At 49.3% G+C, this 16,795-nt stretch overlaps 5 protein-coding genes across 5 annotated transcripts; 3 read left to right on the top strand and 2 right to left on the bottom strand.

Moving 5' to 3' along the window:
- Positions 1 to 607: 607 nt before the first annotated feature.
- On the bottom strand, positions 608 to 2,262 carry VFPPC_14589 (neutral amino acid permease; the record flags this gene model as incomplete). The annotated part of the gene is made up of 3 exons (XM_018292357.1): positions 608 to 879; positions 938 to 1,290; positions 1,352 to 2,262. 3 exons carry the CDS (start codon positions 2,260 to 2,262, stop codon positions 608 to 610), a joined length of 1,536 nt encoding a protein of 511 aa, XP_018139251.1.
- Positions 2,263 to 5,923: 3,661 nt separating this feature from the next.
- Positions 5,924 to 7,276, top strand: VFPPC_14590 (ER membrane protein; the record flags this gene model as incomplete). The annotated part of the gene is made up of 2 exons (XM_018292358.1): positions 5,924 to 6,445; positions 6,509 to 7,276. The coding sequence occupies 2 exons, from the start codon at positions 5,924 to 5,926 to the stop codon at positions 7,274 to 7,276; spliced, it is 1,290 nt and encodes a 429-aa protein (XP_018139252.1).
- An 860-nt stretch (positions 7,277 to 8,136) lies between these two features.
- On the top strand, positions 8,137 to 9,180 carry VFPPC_09372 (alpha/beta-Hydrolase; the record flags this gene model as incomplete). The annotated part of the gene is made up of 2 exons (XM_018287918.1): positions 8,137 to 8,671; positions 8,717 to 9,180. The coding sequence occupies 2 exons, from the start codon at positions 8,137 to 8,139 to the stop codon at positions 9,178 to 9,180; spliced, it is 999 nt and encodes a 332-aa protein (XP_018139253.1).
- A 5,052-nt stretch (positions 9,181 to 14,232) lies between these two features.
- Positions 14,233 to 14,801, bottom strand: VFPPC_18138 (hypothetical protein; the record flags this gene model as incomplete). Its single annotated transcript, XM_022429794.1, has 2 exons — positions 14,233 to 14,498; positions 14,567 to 14,801. 2 exons carry the CDS (start codon positions 14,799 to 14,801, stop codon positions 14,233 to 14,235), a joined length of 501 nt encoding a protein of 166 aa, XP_022285206.1.
- Positions 14,802 to 15,475: 674 nt separating this feature from the next.
- On the top strand, positions 15,476 to 16,752 carry VFPPC_09377 (hypothetical protein; the record flags this gene model as incomplete). Its single annotated transcript, XM_022428654.1, has 2 exons — positions 15,476 to 15,780; positions 15,837 to 16,752. The coding sequence occupies 2 exons, from the start codon at positions 15,476 to 15,478 to the stop codon at positions 16,750 to 16,752; spliced, it is 1,221 nt and encodes a 406-aa protein (XP_022284140.1).
- Between the last annotated feature and the right edge of the window lie 43 nt (positions 16,753 to 16,795).

Raw genomic sequence — 16,795 nt, 5'->3', positions numbered from 1 at the left:
CAAAGTTTGGAATCTGGGCTATGGAGCTGTACAATAGGAGTATGAGTAACGGGCTGGGAACATATAGCGACATCTGTACATTATAGAATATGCATTCAACAGACAAGACACGGCTCTTTTGTCATTGCGAAGAACGTCCTGATTGCCAGTGGCTTTGACAGCTACAGCCATCAACTTACTTCTATGTCAGCACCAACTGGACGTACATGTACTGAGAGCGCCATTCGGATATCGTAGTTCGAGTTTGACCAACACTTGGGACATCAGAATGGAAATGGTACTACGAACAACACCGCAAAATGACATCACAAAAATGCACATGCACAGAAAAACATCATTGCCCAGGTATCATAATCCGCCTGCCCCCTCACCCACTTCCCGGCCATGTCATCGATCAGCACCACCACCCTGGATGAGCCAAGACAGCCAAGCCAAGCGCCACCCAATATTCTCGCACATGAAGAAAAGCCAAGAAAGCCATAAAATGGCATGCAAATCGTATATAATGCCGCACCAGTCCTCTTCCCAGTCATAAAGTTCTCGTAAAAAATCCCGAAGTCGTTTCGTTTTAGTTTTGCACCTCAAACCACGATTTTGTCTTCAACGCTTATACGCCGTTACTCTTACAACTAAACACACCACCGACTTCACCTGCGTTGAACGAATCAATAATGCCCTGTACACTGGCATATGTTCCTGCTGTCAGGAAGAAGAAGCCCGTCAGGATGATGATTACGTTGAGGCCCATGGAGAACCAGTCGCCAATGACGTTGCGCTCACGTCCAATCTTCTTGTCGGCGGTGCGCATTCGGAAGTAGGCTACGCCCCAGAAGATGAAGCCGAACCAGCTGTCGAAAAGGGAGCTCATGACGGAGAGGACTATCACGGTTAGTTCCGATGTTCACGTGTGGTTCAAAGTTTGAGATGCGGGACTCACGAGAAGAAAAGAACGGAATAACTTGGGAAATGAAAAAGGCGAAGATCCAGGTTGTCAGGAGAATAGCGGCCCAGGAACCCCAGCCCACAACAGTATGGTCACTCAAGTGTTTCGAATTTCTAAAGAGACGGAAGAAGACGAATCGCGCCGTTACCGAAGCGTACAGACAGCCAAGGAAGATAATGGTGGGGATCATGAAGGAGAAGGAGACCTTCTTGTACAAGTCGTCGAGGGAGCCAAACGCAGGCGCCTTGACGTACTGATTGCCGCTGTATGCGTAGATGACGGCTCCGACAACGCTGAAGACGATGATTTCGGCGATTGTGCATGCCCAGAGGGACTTGGGGAATTCACTAGACAAGGCGTTAGTTTTGGAGACTTCTCTCAGCATTATCTCGCCGGCAGAAAACATACCGAGGGTCACGCATTTCCGCAATGAAGCTAGGCAGGGTAATTTGGCCGATAAACGTATAGCTAATATTCAAAAAGGCCGCCATTCCCTGGACAAAGGTGGTGCTCGCTACGGGCACAGCGGTGACGATGGGCTCACCCTTTGCAGGCGTATATCCAGCTGGTTTGCCCTGGACACCCGCAAAGGCCGTGGCCAAGACGACACTGATCAAGGTGAAGAAGGCCGAGGCAGTGCCCAGCTTGGACATCATACTGAATGTCCGCGGGAGCGACGCCAGCCAGCAAATCACGACAATGACAACCGAGAACTCGACGGTGCGGCATCCACCAATGGACGTCTTTTCCGTCATGGTGTTGAGATACTCTGCGCCGACAAGCACATGCAGTGCCTGAATAAAGGTGTTGTTGAGAACAAACATGACTGCTGTTCCCCACCAGGCCCATTTCTTGCCCCAAAACAGCGTCTGGCCAAGATCGCAAACATCGCGAACCTCGGGGTGGCGGAGACAAAACTCCCACAGGATCAGACTCGTGTACAGTACAATGGCGGCGACAACAACCGTCAAGATCAGACCGGGGACGAGGCCAAGGTAGCTGTACGACCAGGGAAAACTCATGATGGCAAGGCAGATGTACTCGCTGAAGAGGAGGGCCGCCGTTTTTTGCCAGGAGCAGGTGCGGTATTGGATTGCGGCGCCATCTTCAGAGGCGAGCTGGCGGTTGAGAATGGCCTCGCTGGACTCGCCTTCGGTTTCGGAGACTTCTTGCTTAAGGTAGTCGGGGAGGTCGCAGATGCGAGGGCCAACAGTGACGCCATTACCGCCAAAGACGGAGGCCAATTTGGCGGAGCGACCTTTGCCGAATTCAAGGTCCCGGTGACCGGAGACGGAGCCGGAACGGACTTTGTCTGACATGGTGAATGTCTGGAGAGGTGTATTGGATGTTGCTTGTTGAGAGCAAGATTGGGAGAGAATCTCAATGCAACGACGGTGTCATTCGGGTTGGTGGTGACGGTTTGTGTTTATGTGGAAACGATGCTGAATAGGCATGTGTCGACCATACAACGAAGTAGGGTGAAAAAGAAAACAACAATAATACCGTCAGTATCACAGCCGGGCTCACGTTAGGTGATGAGAAGTCGAAAAAGCCAAATGGCAACGTGGGCACGCGATTGTATTTCAACCGTCCGTCATGCTGACGGGTCACGACCGAAATTGATGGGGATCCGTCACCAGCATTCATTTGGCTTGCTAGCTCCGCGTCCGTAGGATCAAATGCTCCTTACTCGTACCAAACTCGTCAAGTACTACCTAGGTAGGTAGCATCTCGTTCACTCTGGCCGCACTGGATTGACTTGACTTTGCAAATGGTGGCCCCCCGGTCGTGGTTCCCCCAAATACCTGCGAAGAATGGGTCCAGCGGAGGTGGTGAAGTGACGGCGCCAGAGTAGCGGGCGCCATGGACAAAGACGTCGAATGGGAATCTTCCCAAATGCGTCCCGTCCGACGGAAAAGGCCCAATTGCCAACAGGAACATTCAAGTCATGACAGAGTGGGTACCATGACGTTTTGGGGTGGGCACGCCACACAGATTACCCATGCTTTTGACGGATGTTTTACCTTGTCTTTGGGGATGTTTGTGGAGTCGAAACTGATGATGTGCTCCGAGAACGACTTGGTCGAATGGCAGAGACTGCCTTGTTGCCTCTCAGTGTTGGGATACGTTGAGCGGCCATTTGCCCATGCCAGCAGCCAACGATAGATACATGGGTGCAATCAGGCAGCCAAATAAACAAATGGTAAAAAAATGCGGCGCCAGAGATGGATGGATGGTTGAGACAAATCAAGCCATGCAATCTGCCAAGTGATGAATCTGAGATCTGCCGCTTGGCCTCGGCGCCGCCGTACTGGTTGCCACACGAACGCAATGCCGCCATTTTTCTCAACTGGATGGCAACACAATCCGATAAAACCGTGATGCTCAACGGCACTGTCATGGACAACAATGCCAAGTTGAAATCTCTGTCCTTAAAGTGGTTTAAAGTGGTTCAATCGGGGCGAGCGGAGACATTCTCTCACCCAACGGCCGTTTATCTCACCATGACGTCTACACACAAGTCATTCGCATTTTGTTCCTACGCAGAGAATCAGCAACGTACAGTGCCAAATGGAAAGGGAATAACCTACGGAAGAAGCGACAGGCCACAATCTCGGGCTATCGGGTCAAACACAAGGGTTCAGCAACAGTTGCATTCGATAGTACATTGCGAACTTGAAGGCGCAATTACAACCTCTGCATCACGCAATTCCGAAACCTCGCCAAGTTCTCTGTAGATGGTGCCTTGCCTCCACACCCTTGGATCCACTTGGTGAGCAACTTGATTGACTGTTAAGCTTATTTGTGTTGTATGCCTAGCGAAGTACGGTAGGTACTGCACTGCAGTTGTTGTTACTGCTGCTGCAGGAAAATGTCCTGTAGATTTCTAGACATCAAGGCTACACATCCGCTACCCTGGGTACTGGAAACCTGCAGTCTTGTAGATCATTGTCATTTTTAATTCCTGATCTCGGATTGATGTTCGGGACCATCCGTGTTGGCGCACGGCACCAATCAGCCGAAGGGCATGTTTGGATTGGTGCTTCGGCGGCTCGTAAAAACACCATATCCTTGGTCAAAGACGGTTGCATATATTGCAGTAACAACGATCTGGTGAGGACTTCTCGCGATAAACCGCGAAAGCGCATCGGAATGTAACTTGGTCCTACTCCTGGTACTTGTCGACTTGATAAGCGAGCATTTAGCCTAGATCGCCTCGTACGAACTTCGGGTTTGGCCGGCAGAGTTTGTCTGATAACCAGGTTGGGCAACTCTCTTGATTTCCTGCCTGCTCCTCACGTCGTCATCTAGAGGCAGCTAGACCTGGATTGACTCTTGAGGGAATGCCACTCTTCGGGTGGGGTTTCGACTCGCTCTCACGTCTCCGTGCTTATGCCTGTATCGCAGGGACGTATTGGACTGGTTTGAGGATAAATAGACTAGGCTCGAAGCCGTGATACTACACTTTCCACTCTAGGTTTCTAGGCCGATTGAGACCTGATAAGTTGAAGATGCCTACGGTGGCGGCTCTTGAATGTCATCAGGGTAGAAACGCCATCTTGTTGCAACCAAGCAAGCTCATGTGAGGTGTCGGGTGCCTACAGCCTAACCAGGCATTGTCCATCGATCATCATTGATCATGAAGAGAAATGAACAGCACAGGGATAGGACTGTTCAGCCTACCAGAACACTTACAAAGAAAAAGGGGGAAAAATGAACAAAGAAAAAGGCCATAAAACATACAAGCTGATCATGTTGAGTCCTGCCAGAGTATTCTTGATTGAATGCGAACATCGTAACTGAGGTTTAGTGGCTTGGACGTGTAGATCTTCGTTTCTGCAGGAAAAAGACGGCGCAGTCGGTGAAGCTCATGTGGTAGGAGCGGTCTGGCCCACGCGACCTCTGGACCAATCTGGAAGTCGCGATGTGCTATCAAAGTGTCTGGTCTTTCCAACACGCCCAAGGCGTGCAGTTCCAGTTCATCCGAGAGATGGATCGTTTTCTCTCAGCATCTCAAGAAAAGCAGCATATATATGTTGGGACATCGCCTTTTGGAGAAATCGCATCTTGAACTCGCCCTCCCTTGTGGCACAAGTGGTTCAACAGCAGCTTGCTTCCCTGCACATGCCCGTGGTGTGCCTGGACGGAGCCTTCCGACGGCAACACACTCGAGGCTGGTCTGGCTCTCATAGCTTGCAGCTCACAGCTCGACTGAACAGTTCAACAGGCCATCCACATTTCGATTCGACTTCATGGTACAGAAACAGCCCTCTGTGGTGAACTCTCTTGTTTGAACATTACCCCGGGTATTCCTGGACTCCATGACTTCTCGCAGTGCCAGTGCCAATGAATGAACAACCCGTGTGGTCTTCCACTTCCACGGGCCTTCACGTGCAGATAACACGGCGATAAGGTACAGTTCATTCCAGCTCAGCTTGTGCCAATTTTACTCACCGTGAACTACTTGAGAATTGTGGACACCTTTACACTTGCTTCCCACGGCACATTGCGGGCGGGCGGGTGACTGCAAGAGACAGAGAAAAAAAAGCTGGTGGGCTGCCTTAATCATCTTAGATTGCAGGCCCAGTTCGTCCAACCACAAGCGCGTCCTGGCTGGCATCAACACACCATCATTAAAAAAGCCACGCGCTTGCGCTCAACCAGACGGCGACTCATCTCTTGGTGTGTTGCAAAGAACAGGTGACGTCGATCAGCATCTGTCCCGCAGGCGGTTCCTGCGCAGTACACCGCACGAGCGCAGCTTGGCCAAACACACGACACGTTGAGCTACATCTGTACATGAGCTTGTGAAAGCTTCTGCGGCTCGCAAGCGACCTTAAGAGCTCAACACAAGACCGACCGATCCAACCAGACGAGAGAAGCAACTGTCCTTCGACTTGCATCGCACGCAGCTTCTAACGACACCTTTTCTTCCCTCCGTCGACCGGCACGGCTCGAGCCCGCCGCCCTGCCGCACCGATGTGGTGGTTATTCAGCATCTTTTGCAGCTCCATCTTCCTCTTTAGCATCGTCTTGTCAATACCCGTCGCCTTCGATGTCGGCGGCCGTGATAGCGGGCTGGCGTATAGCCTGTCGCTATTCATCTACTACCTCGTATACTCGGCAATCCGCATCGTGACTCCGACCAAGTCACGCCTCGGCTCGACCGTCTTTAACATTCTCAGGCTTTCGCAGTGGATTGTCATTCCTTCACTTCTTATCTGGGCCCTCGGTCAGTTTGCCGTTGACGCCGGAAGCACGAACTGGGTTGAGAGGACATTAGGAGGCATCTTCCAATCCAAGAGCACGAGTTGGACGGAGTGGATGTTTGGGAAATATGGCGTCTTGGAGACTCTCATGTTGGGTAGCTGGGACAGTATTCTTCGATACTCTGGCCCCATCTTCCAGCTTCTCGAGGGCTTTTGCACTCTTCTCGTCATTCAGGCAGCGGGCCAGATCACTCGCTGGCTTGTGAATAGAGGACGAAGTGACACCTGGGTGGTGAGTGCAATCTTTCCTATACTGTCTTTACTTTTATGCCATGCTAATAGAAGAAAACAACAGATAATACTGTTGGCATTCTCTGGCTCCATTATCGCCAGTGCCGTATACTTCCTTTGGCGAGTTGCACAATTTCCGCAAATCAGCAACCTGGATGCAACACTCATCGGCGTAACCATGACCACAGCAGTTTTTCTTTGTGCTTACGGCATTGGGAGTGGGCGCGGAAACCCTATTGAAAGCTCACTCCTGTTTGCTTACGTCGTGCTGTGCGTTTATCAAATATTTACGGATTATCTGCCGTCAGAAGAAATCGAAGGCCAGGCTTCATCGCAACCTGACATTCCACCTCTACCACCGGTCATCATGGCCTCTTACTCAACGCTGCTCCATATTTTGGGCTCGTTGCCGTCGGCCATCCACTCTGCCTTGGCCCTTTTGTACGCCGCCTTCCAAACAATCACACCGTCAGTCATAATTTCCCTGACGTATCGACTTTTCGTGTTTTACTCGGCGACGAGAATCATTCCTTCGGTGCGTGATCTTGGCGCACGTGCCCTCATGGAGGATCCCGACTTTGAGGACTCGGAAACAGCCAACAAGGTGCTGGGATTTCTGAGTTGGTTCTCACCGTCCATCCTGGTGTCAGTGTACACGAGCTTGCTTCTGCAACATTTTTCAACGAGCGAAGGCCCCGACGGCTGGACTCTAAGGGGAGGCGACGTTGGGGGCAGCACATGGAGATGGATCAATGTCGGTCTGACCATGGTGTTGTACGGCGTGGAGCTGTACCTGGGCACAGACGAGCCTGATCACTGGAAAGTTGACTAAGCAATGGCAGCTTGGACCTACACAGGGAGAAGGGAGTGAATGTGCACCTGTGCATGCAGACAGGCTAAGTGGAGGAGATGGGAAGACGCAATTTAAGATACCATTCGATGCCGCCTATTGCTAGCTACCGGCCTGGGCTAGTACGGAGGGATTAATTTTGAGGAGCCGTGCTGTAGCGGAAGGAGATGCGAAGCAGAAATTGTATATGGTTCGTCGTATACGGATGAGAACAAACAACCAAACAAGACGAAGAAAGACGCAGAATAGGAAAAGAGGCTACACGCTACATGGTGGGAACGGTGGAAGAAAGAAATTTTGGGCTCGGCGGGATGTTAGGAAAATGGCGGTTATAACTGCAGGCGTTACGGTAGTCAGGCGATCTTTTGTCTGGAGCATGGCGATATTGATATGATTTATTCCTTTTGTCAAACTGATGCATTGTGAGCGTTGTGGATGAATGTTTTGGGCGATTCAATGTTCTTTGTGGGATGAGGCCTTGAGAGGAATTCGATTCGGTCATGATATATTTGTTATAGGTACCGTGTCTGAGAGCCAGTCTAATTGACCGCAAGTAAACAAACTAGTTGATGAATTTCAGCAGACTTTCAACCTTGTTCCATCCCGGCCTTTGCTCTTTGGCACATCATGAATCATAGGCTGGCCGGCAATTGTCGCGAGATTGGTTGCGCCACCGTGGGGCATGAACAGGATGCGGGTATAAGATCGATTGATCCTTGACAAGCAGCCCGGCCTCGGCTCATCAACATCACATTAGCATCTGCATATACGTCTACCTTTACCCGACCTTGCACTTTTCTCCGCCAATTCATCCTCCCAGAGCATCTACAACAATCGTCACAATGGATGAATATTCAACCAAGGGCCTCGACCCCGCGCCCCCCATATCCATGTCCACCATCCCCATGGCAGGTCTGCTCGTCGACGTCTACGGCCTCAACGAGCTTGCCAGTCCAGATATTCCACTAACTTGTCTGTGGCTATTACACCCACGGACCCGAACAAGAGCCCGCATGCAGGACATTGCTCGCCGCACACTTGATGCATGGCACCACTCATCCTCCCCCCAGTCTCGTGGCCTGGTAGCTCTCTCATTCGACATGCCGAACCATGGCTCAAGGCTCGTCAGTGAACTTGCCAACCACGCTTGGGACAAGGGCAACGAGAAGCATGCTATCGACATGGCTGGCATTGTTAAAGGCGGCGTGAGTGACATGAGCGGTCTGATGGATCTCGTGGGCGGGTATCTCGGCAGAGATGTAGACGCCCATGTTTGTCTGGGATGGAGCCTCGGCGGGCATTCAGCATGGTGGTCCTGGTTCGGGGAGGAGAGAATCGATGCGGCGGTTGTTATTGTCGGATGTCCCGACTACCTGAGTATGTTGGCCTGCTCTCCCGCCGTGACGGGTGCTAACTTGCCAGATTTAATGTGTAATCGGGCCAGGCGGTCTAATTTGGATACCAAGAATGAGGACCTACTAGGCAGTAAATACTTCCCAAGGGACCTCCTGTCAACGTGTCAGTCGCATGATCCTAAGTCGATTCTTTTCGGGGCAAACGGCTCCGCTGTGCCGTGTCTGCCGCTGTCGTCGTCGGAGCGGGCACGCCTACGGGGGATTTTTGACGCGCGGATACGCGGGAAGAAAGTGCTGGCGTGTTCGGGGGGCGATGACAAGTTGGTTCCGTATGCGAGAGGCGAGCCGTTCTTGGCGGTGGTGAAGGATGCTGTTGGGGGGTGGTATAAGGATGGGGAGGTGGTGGTTGATGATAGGGTGTATGAGGGGGTTGGGCATAGGTTTAGTGCGGATATGGTGAGGGATGCGGTTGAGTTTTTGGTGCGTGTTGTTGGGGAGGGGCCGAGGAGGAGGAGGAGGGCGAAGATTTGATTTACTATGATTTGACTGGGTGAGGAATGGTGATATGGCAAGTCGGCTAGATGGTTAGAAGAGGCATGATAGACGTACAATACGACACAAGTTTAGAGTATCCAATCATAACCATGGCCTCTCCCCGTCGGCCAAACTCTCCATCTTGCCATGGCCAATTGTCCTCAAACCCCCTTTGCGAGATTCATATATCCCCTCCTCAAAAACACCCTGCCACATCCCCCAAACGTTCCTCCTCGCCCTCTTGGACGCCAACTTATCCCCCCTTCCATGCGGATCATCCTCCCAATCACCCACCGCCTCCGTCACACCCACCATCGCACCCTTCTTGTCCTTCAAACCCAGCGGATCAATACCCACAAACGACACCCTCTCCAACGGAAACCCAATGGCGACGCAATGTCCATCCACGACCCGAGGCCTCTTAAACGCATGACTTATAATCGTCACCTTTTGCGGCCAGTACCCAAACCGCGTATGAAACAACGTCAAACTAAACAATACATTATGGTATGAATCAAGGGCACGTTCCTCGAGAAGTATCTCCCCGTCTATGATTGGTGTCTCAAGAAGGGAGAAGTAGTCGTTCTGTATGGCGACATTCACATAGGATTGGGCCTCTGATAGGGAGGTCTCCCTGCGAGTAGGAGCTCTAGATTATGTGAGTATTTGGTTTTACAGTGGGGGGTGTACAACGTACCCTGAGGGAATGAGGACAGAGTTGCTTCTATCTTCTGAGAGGCATCGTATGCCGGCTTTGATGTGCTCGATGAATGTTGGTGTTTCGCCGTGCTGGAAGTCAGCGATGAGCCATTCGAATTCGTTGTGGCCTTTGGAGGGGCCGCCGAGCCATATGCCGTGGCAGCATACTATGATGAGGTTGCTGGGGGTGGACATTGTGTGAGTTGCGAGGTGGGAGTTGAGGTTGAGGTTGAGGCTGAGTGGAGAATGTGGATTGACGATGGTGCTCAGCAGATGGTACACGTGGGCGAGGGACATCACGGGTACAAAGTATGGACAGTAAACATTGAAGTATTGTAGAAGTGTTGCACTGGAGAATGCAAAATGTAAAACAGAATTAATGGAATAAACCGAAAATTACATGTCGATATCGGCAGATGCTTCAGTCGTGGGCCTAATATGACGGCCCTGGTATCTGGATGTACGAAATGAGCTAGTCGTTTACTTCAGAAGTGGAATTGCATGGAAATACTCATTGTTCTATATTTGAATAGACTGCCAGAGATGGGTTTCGAGTCCTCGGGTTGATCTGGGCTGTGTGTACTCCGTAGGCTAGCTTGAAGGTCAGTTCATGCAACACTCTCCCATTCTTGACCAGGTACATCTGTACGAAATAAGGTCAATACACTTATTCACATCACTCTCATCTCAATTTTACGTTTAGTAAATCCTCAAATCAGTCTTCCGACCTTGTCAATTAAAAGGCTACAATATCCCGCCAACGACCGGCCGAGCTTAAACTCCATCGGAGAACTCCATACAACGGCCGAAGGCTTCCAAGTCCAGCCGTATCGCATGTACCAAGGCCGGAGCCTTGCACGTCGAGGCGTCGGTTCCTTCGTGTTAAATGGGCTCGAGTCGGCGAATTTATGCCTAACGATGATAAGAGCCACTGAATAATAGTGTCTGACAGCGTGGCAAAACTTACGCACTATACTCACGAGTTAGACGGAAGCACGTATTATCGCTTTGACGTGTGGAGTAAAAACTTACAGCCTGATATGGTTGGTTACTTTTCCCTGCATGACAGTACTCGGTGACCTATAATTGTTTATAGTTATGACACTTACGCACTAGGAAGTGTTAACTTGTCACTGGCCAGAAATCAGTTTGTCAGGGGTGGGCATTTCTTACAATCTGCAAATCGTTAGCATGGGAACAATACTTTTTGATGTAGATACTTACTCCCTAGCAATTTGTTGGCGTTTAGTTGAGTTAGATTGTTCAGCGATTTGCACTTACACCCTGAATCTGGTCAGCAACGGGAGGATTGTAGGATGCGATGCAACTTACTTTCTACGAATTGTTAGTACGCTATCAAACAGGAATTTAAATCTTGTGGCTAAACTTACGGGCTAATTATTGAATGTTAGTTTCAGCACAACATGCAGTTTGGTTATGACACTTACACGCTATTACAAGTCTGAGTATTTTAACCATCATACAGATCATGGTTGACTATCAACTTACGCACTACAGAACATGGCAATTAGTAATTGTGCAACAGAACAATGTATTGCTGGGACTTGGGAAGTACTTACACCCTGATATGTGTCAGTGTCATTTTCGTCGTACTGCTGGTGCAATGTCTGCCGCGACTTACCCACTGCAATAAGGTCAGGCTTAGATTCCCTTTAACATGTCATATTATTGATAAACTCACGTTCTGTATCATGTTAGCATCGCAGCATACATTAATATTTCTAATGCTACTTACTCCCTAATGAGGTTATTAGCTATGCTCAATGTATAAAGACAATGTTATGTCTGAGCACTCACAGCCTTGGACAACAATTAGCCACTTTCCAAAAGCCCAAATCAACAAATACTTACACATTGCTACATCTCGGCTTAGTCTTTGTCATCATAGTAGCCCGTTATGTGATACGTACGCACTAAGACATTAGTATGACAAGTTCATGCTAGACGGCTTATATGTTTGCGACTCACACACTACTGATCTTGTGAGAATGACGGCCACAAGGATATTGTCCAGGCTGTATATGACGTACGCTCTGCTAGCGGTAAGTACAATATCTGATAGCGCTCATGCATATCAACGTACGTACTATGACTGCGTGTTAGTTTTAGATTATTCACTTGGTTACTTGGTTTTCTCACGTTCTGTTTGGTGGTATTCAGTTAAATGCCACTATAGTCGGGATAGGACCTCAACGGACATCCTGAGAGGGTTAGCGTTCGGTAAAGTTGAGAATTTCGGTTCGCCACTAACAGGCTATGAATGATAGTTAGCTCATAATCTTGTTATAATCCAAAAGCAAAGCATTACTTACACACTAAATGAGAATTAGAAATATTGGTCAATAGCTGAGCAGCCGGCCGTAAATACGAACCCACTACACCTCACAATTAGCTTAACTCTTATTCCTGTTCGCGTGGCACTTACTCCCTGCAGTCACACAGAGGCATTAGTCGTACGAGTTTGCATTCGATTAGATGTCATTTATGAATAGCTTACACCCTAAAAAAATATCTTAGTATTCGAGGCATGCGTTCGCTGGTTGTCAAAGGGGATACTAACACCGTTGGCTCCCTGAGTTGTCGACTATCAGCATTGGACCATTGTCTCAAGAAACTGAAAACCTACGGTCTGTCGAGGAGTATTGTCAGTATTATTCACGACTTTCAGCCCGTGTTTGGAGATGCCTGGGTCAATTCCACTTACACACTAAGACATGAAGCAGTACTTGTTAGCCCTCAACCCTCAGCACCACCTCCTGATACACTAACCCACTAAAACCAGTTAGTTCGACCATTCTATTTCGCAATTTCAGGCAAACTGTTTCAGCTGCCAGTCAAACTCTCACTTTAGCACGTTTCTCGAGTTGCGGCTCATCGGCATTGATTGGGTTGGCGAAGGCTACTCCGGCGAGAGCCACGAGGACAATAGAAATGACCTTCATTTTGCGAGGGGCGGAGGGGGATATGCAACAAGTGTAAATTAAAAAGACGGTAGTATTGATGCTACGTAAGCTGTCGAATAGCCGGTACGATTGGCTTCCATACGCTGGGTTCGATGGTTTTATCTTGCTTTTGAACCGTGGCAAGGTGTATGATGGCTATTTTCGGCCCACGATATCTCCAGTAAGACTGGTACAACATTAAGCCGTTGTATTGGATGCAATGTACAAAGAATGCCATTCTTTTCTTGGCAGCATTATCGTCTTTGTCGTATTGTCACGGACTTGGCGATGGTCGGGATCGTTCGCCTAACATGGCATTAGCGCTGGAAAACTCCGTAGCTCTGGGGTCAGTCAAAATGCAGGGAAATGCTATAGGAAGGAGATCAATCACTTCTAACTTGCTAGGTTTCTTCGCTGGTCAGGCGCACCGCATTGCTGCCCGGTCTGGAGCAACGGACTTTAACAGGCACACATGTCACTGCTTACTGTAAGTTTGTGGGGTCTGTATATATCCATGCTGCAAGGCTGACTATTGATACTAATTCCTTGGCCTTCTTAACGGTGAGGCAAACACAAATCGTACACGCGACCATAGAATGCACTTTTGAAATACCCCTGATTGGTCCAAACAGTCATCTCATGAGGGTATTCTATTCCAGAAAAGGTAGGAGCTTTAAGAAGACCTGAAAATAAGCGATGTAAACGAGATTTAAACTTGTTTATTGAGTCGTAGCTTAATACGAAACACGCAGGACTTGATATTTGCTAAAAGTGCGGGGGCGGCTAACGGCATTTATAAATGAAGAACAAGGTGACATTCCACTGACAATGCGTCGTTTAGAGTACGTTTTGGTACTATTCTGTATGGGTGCATGTGGATGGAACCTTTGAAACGGGGCTCTTGGCATCATGTATCGACGGACATTTAGATGATAGCCGTGGAAGAGTTGACATGACATGTCCGACGACTCAACTCGCAACCAATTAAACAGTCTTGTAGAAACGGAATCACGATAGGTCGACCTTTACCAGAGCTGACCGCTGGGTCATCTGGTCGGTAAAAGGGAAAGCTCCGCTATTGCCTAGAGATATAGTCCAAGTTATGTCCGTTGACAGATCGTTATACGGCCATTTTTCTTGGTAGAACCTCGTTTTCAATAGTTACAACGGAATATCTAGCTTTAGAATGAAACATCAACGCCAAAGCCAATGATACCGGCCACTTCCAACGTCTTTGGAAAGATTTTGCATACCTGGTACGCACTTACATCCGCCTGGACTTGGTGTAAGTCGTAGCCATCGTCAAACTATCTCTATGCTGGACAGTTCACAATGTCCTTCATGTTTCAACAGCGGAAAGGAGTGTGTATTAGCCTTCTATTCTAAACTATGTAGTATCATCATACGACTGATGATCCCCCCTTCCGTGCTGTGTTCTCATGTGCCGATCGAGGCTATCTTTCCGCGATGTACCGTCACTGGCCAACTTGCACTTACATCCAGCCACCAAGCAATACCATCTCTTTTGCCTCGACGGCGGTGTATGGACGGAATTAATGTGGCGCCGGAGTCCTGGACTTTGGCTGAAAGCCTTTCCACAGCCAGTAACTTCGCACTTGAACGGCCGGCTATGCTGCGTGAGGTGATGACTATCTAGCCGTGTTAATGACAGGTCAAGAAATAGGAAAAAGAGACAACTCAGATCAGCTTACGTCAAAGGCCCTTGACTGCGGAAACTGTACGGGCATTCTGGGCACTGGAAGGGATTTGGAAGAGCCGAATTTTGTAGGCCATGGTAGTTGGACCGCGGTTGGGTGTTGTCAGGGATATTCGCCGGCCAAGGAACTTCTTCAGCTTGTTCGTCCTGTCCAGCAGGCTCTGCATAGCTTGAAACTGCCTCATTATACTCCTCAAGCGGGCCGCCACTTCTGCAAGGAATCCAGCTGGGATCCACATATTGGAGAGATCGGTGTTCGTGATAATGTAAAAGAAGTTGATCGGATCCAGATGGCCCGGCTGGGTTTTGGCTAGAAATAAAAAGACCCTCTTACGAAGTAGAATATGAAAGAACGAGCCTGCGAGAGAAAGCGGACGGAAGAGCAGAGAAGAGAGTTTGATGGCTAAGCGACAAGAAAAGTACTTACGAGGACGTGAAAGGACGGTAAGCGGCTATCTGTAAGGACTGTGATGTGTGCGGTGAGACCACCAGGGCCGCCCGTGAGGAGGAGAGTGGGAAAGGAAGAAACAAGGCGTAAAGGTTTACTTTTATACTTGTTCAATGTTGGCTGAATCATCCTCGGTAGTCTAAGGTTGTCCAAGAGGCGTCACGGCAGATGGGATGCGGTTGATACTCACCAGTCATTGGATACTTCTCATGCGGTATGCCACAAAATCTGCGAGGCGTTTTTAGCCCACAGAGTGCATCGAGCCTATCATCTTCACTTACATGTGTAGGCTCATCGTGACAATATGCTACCAGAAATGTAAGTCAGACAGGTATAAGTAGATGGCATATTGAACCCGGATGCCTCGGGGACGGTCCTCAATAACTTCTTGGAAATCCCCATCTCTTCTCAAAACGTGGTTCGATCATCCCACTGGCATCAAACATTGAACCCATAAGCACAAGTATGGCGTCACTTGTCTTTTGTTGTGCAGACATCAAGCCTTACCGGCCCCAGTATCTCTCTCACGAGAGCAAATTCACGTCCTTCCTGTCGTGGGCTGCCTTTCCAAGAGAATCCGCCCTCAGCACTAACAAAGACGAACCTGACGTCGTTGATCTTGCACCATTTGCCGTCCAGCTTGTCCGGCAGAAGAACTATGGCAGCCTGGAGTCAAAGAAGTATTTTGTTCCTGCCAAGAACAGTAGCAACGATTTTATTGAGGTAGCAGAGGACGACCTGATTCGAGCCAACTTTGAGAAACTGAATTCGTACGTATGCCCTTTACATGTTTTGTTGTCAGATGAAGCCTTACAACTGCGCCAAGGTATAAGAACTACAAGTGTAAAACACATGACAAGTTTTTCGAGGTCAACATTTACCAAAAGGACCCGGTCAACATACATCACTGGCGGGCGACGTTGGCAAGACCTGCTCGTGATATTGACCTGGGTGAGCGACCGAAACGTCCTCAAACAGACGATCCGTCTAACTTGAGGTTGCTTACGACTCCGGTAGCTGCTAAAGGCAGCGCTATTGGCAACAACGAGGGGACTGGTAAAATTGAGACCTTGGGAGGAACAGATGCGTTTACGCCTCCCGCCGAAATCTTGCACTTACACCAAGTACTGAGGGTAATCTTTAACCTCAATACCCATACCCCTGGGAAAGGCAAACTTCTGAGTCTACTTGCCTTTAACGATTTGAAATCAGGGCTTGCGTCCATCGGGAAAGATCTCAATCTGGATCTTAACCCGACATGGTCACAAAACCTGAATGCAGCGGAAATCACGGAACTCACCATGAACTGCGGCGAAGATACCTTGCTGAAAGCTTCTCATGCGCAGCGACAAGCTATTCAAGCGAATTTGACGACTGCCTTTCAAGATGCTCTACGGTCAAACGTTGGCAGCAATGGCAATCGTGACCAGCTAATTCAGATCCTTCGGGAGACTTCGCGAAGCAACGGTATTGGTGATGACTGTAAATGCATGATCCGCTCTGCTCTTGGCGTCGTTGCAGGCGATGAAGGAAACTCGGCATCGAACCAGGATGACAATGGCCAAGAAGAGCACACGGCGTCTCGTATGTCAGAGCAAGAATGCCGAGAGGAGGAAGAAGACATTCTGTCGAGGTGGCGGGCTTTCGATTTGGATTGCGACAGGTACGACTATGAGCTAGAAGAGCGTGACTACACAGCCTGCGATAAAGAGTGTGGTTATTGTGGTAAATGTGATTACTAGGGTCAAGTATTCGTCGCAGGCGGAAGAAGCAGCGCCGTTGGAG

Source organism: Pochonia chlamydosporia, chromosome 7 (assembly GCF_001653235.2).
Source record: "Pochonia chlamydosporia 170 chromosome 7, whole genome shotgun sequence".
Taxonomy (NCBI): Eukaryota; Fungi; Ascomycota; class Sordariomycetes; order Hypocreales; family Clavicipitaceae; genus Pochonia; species Pochonia chlamydosporia.
Note: the sequence above shows the minus strand (reverse complement) of the source record. Positions and strands in the feature narration are given on the sequence as shown.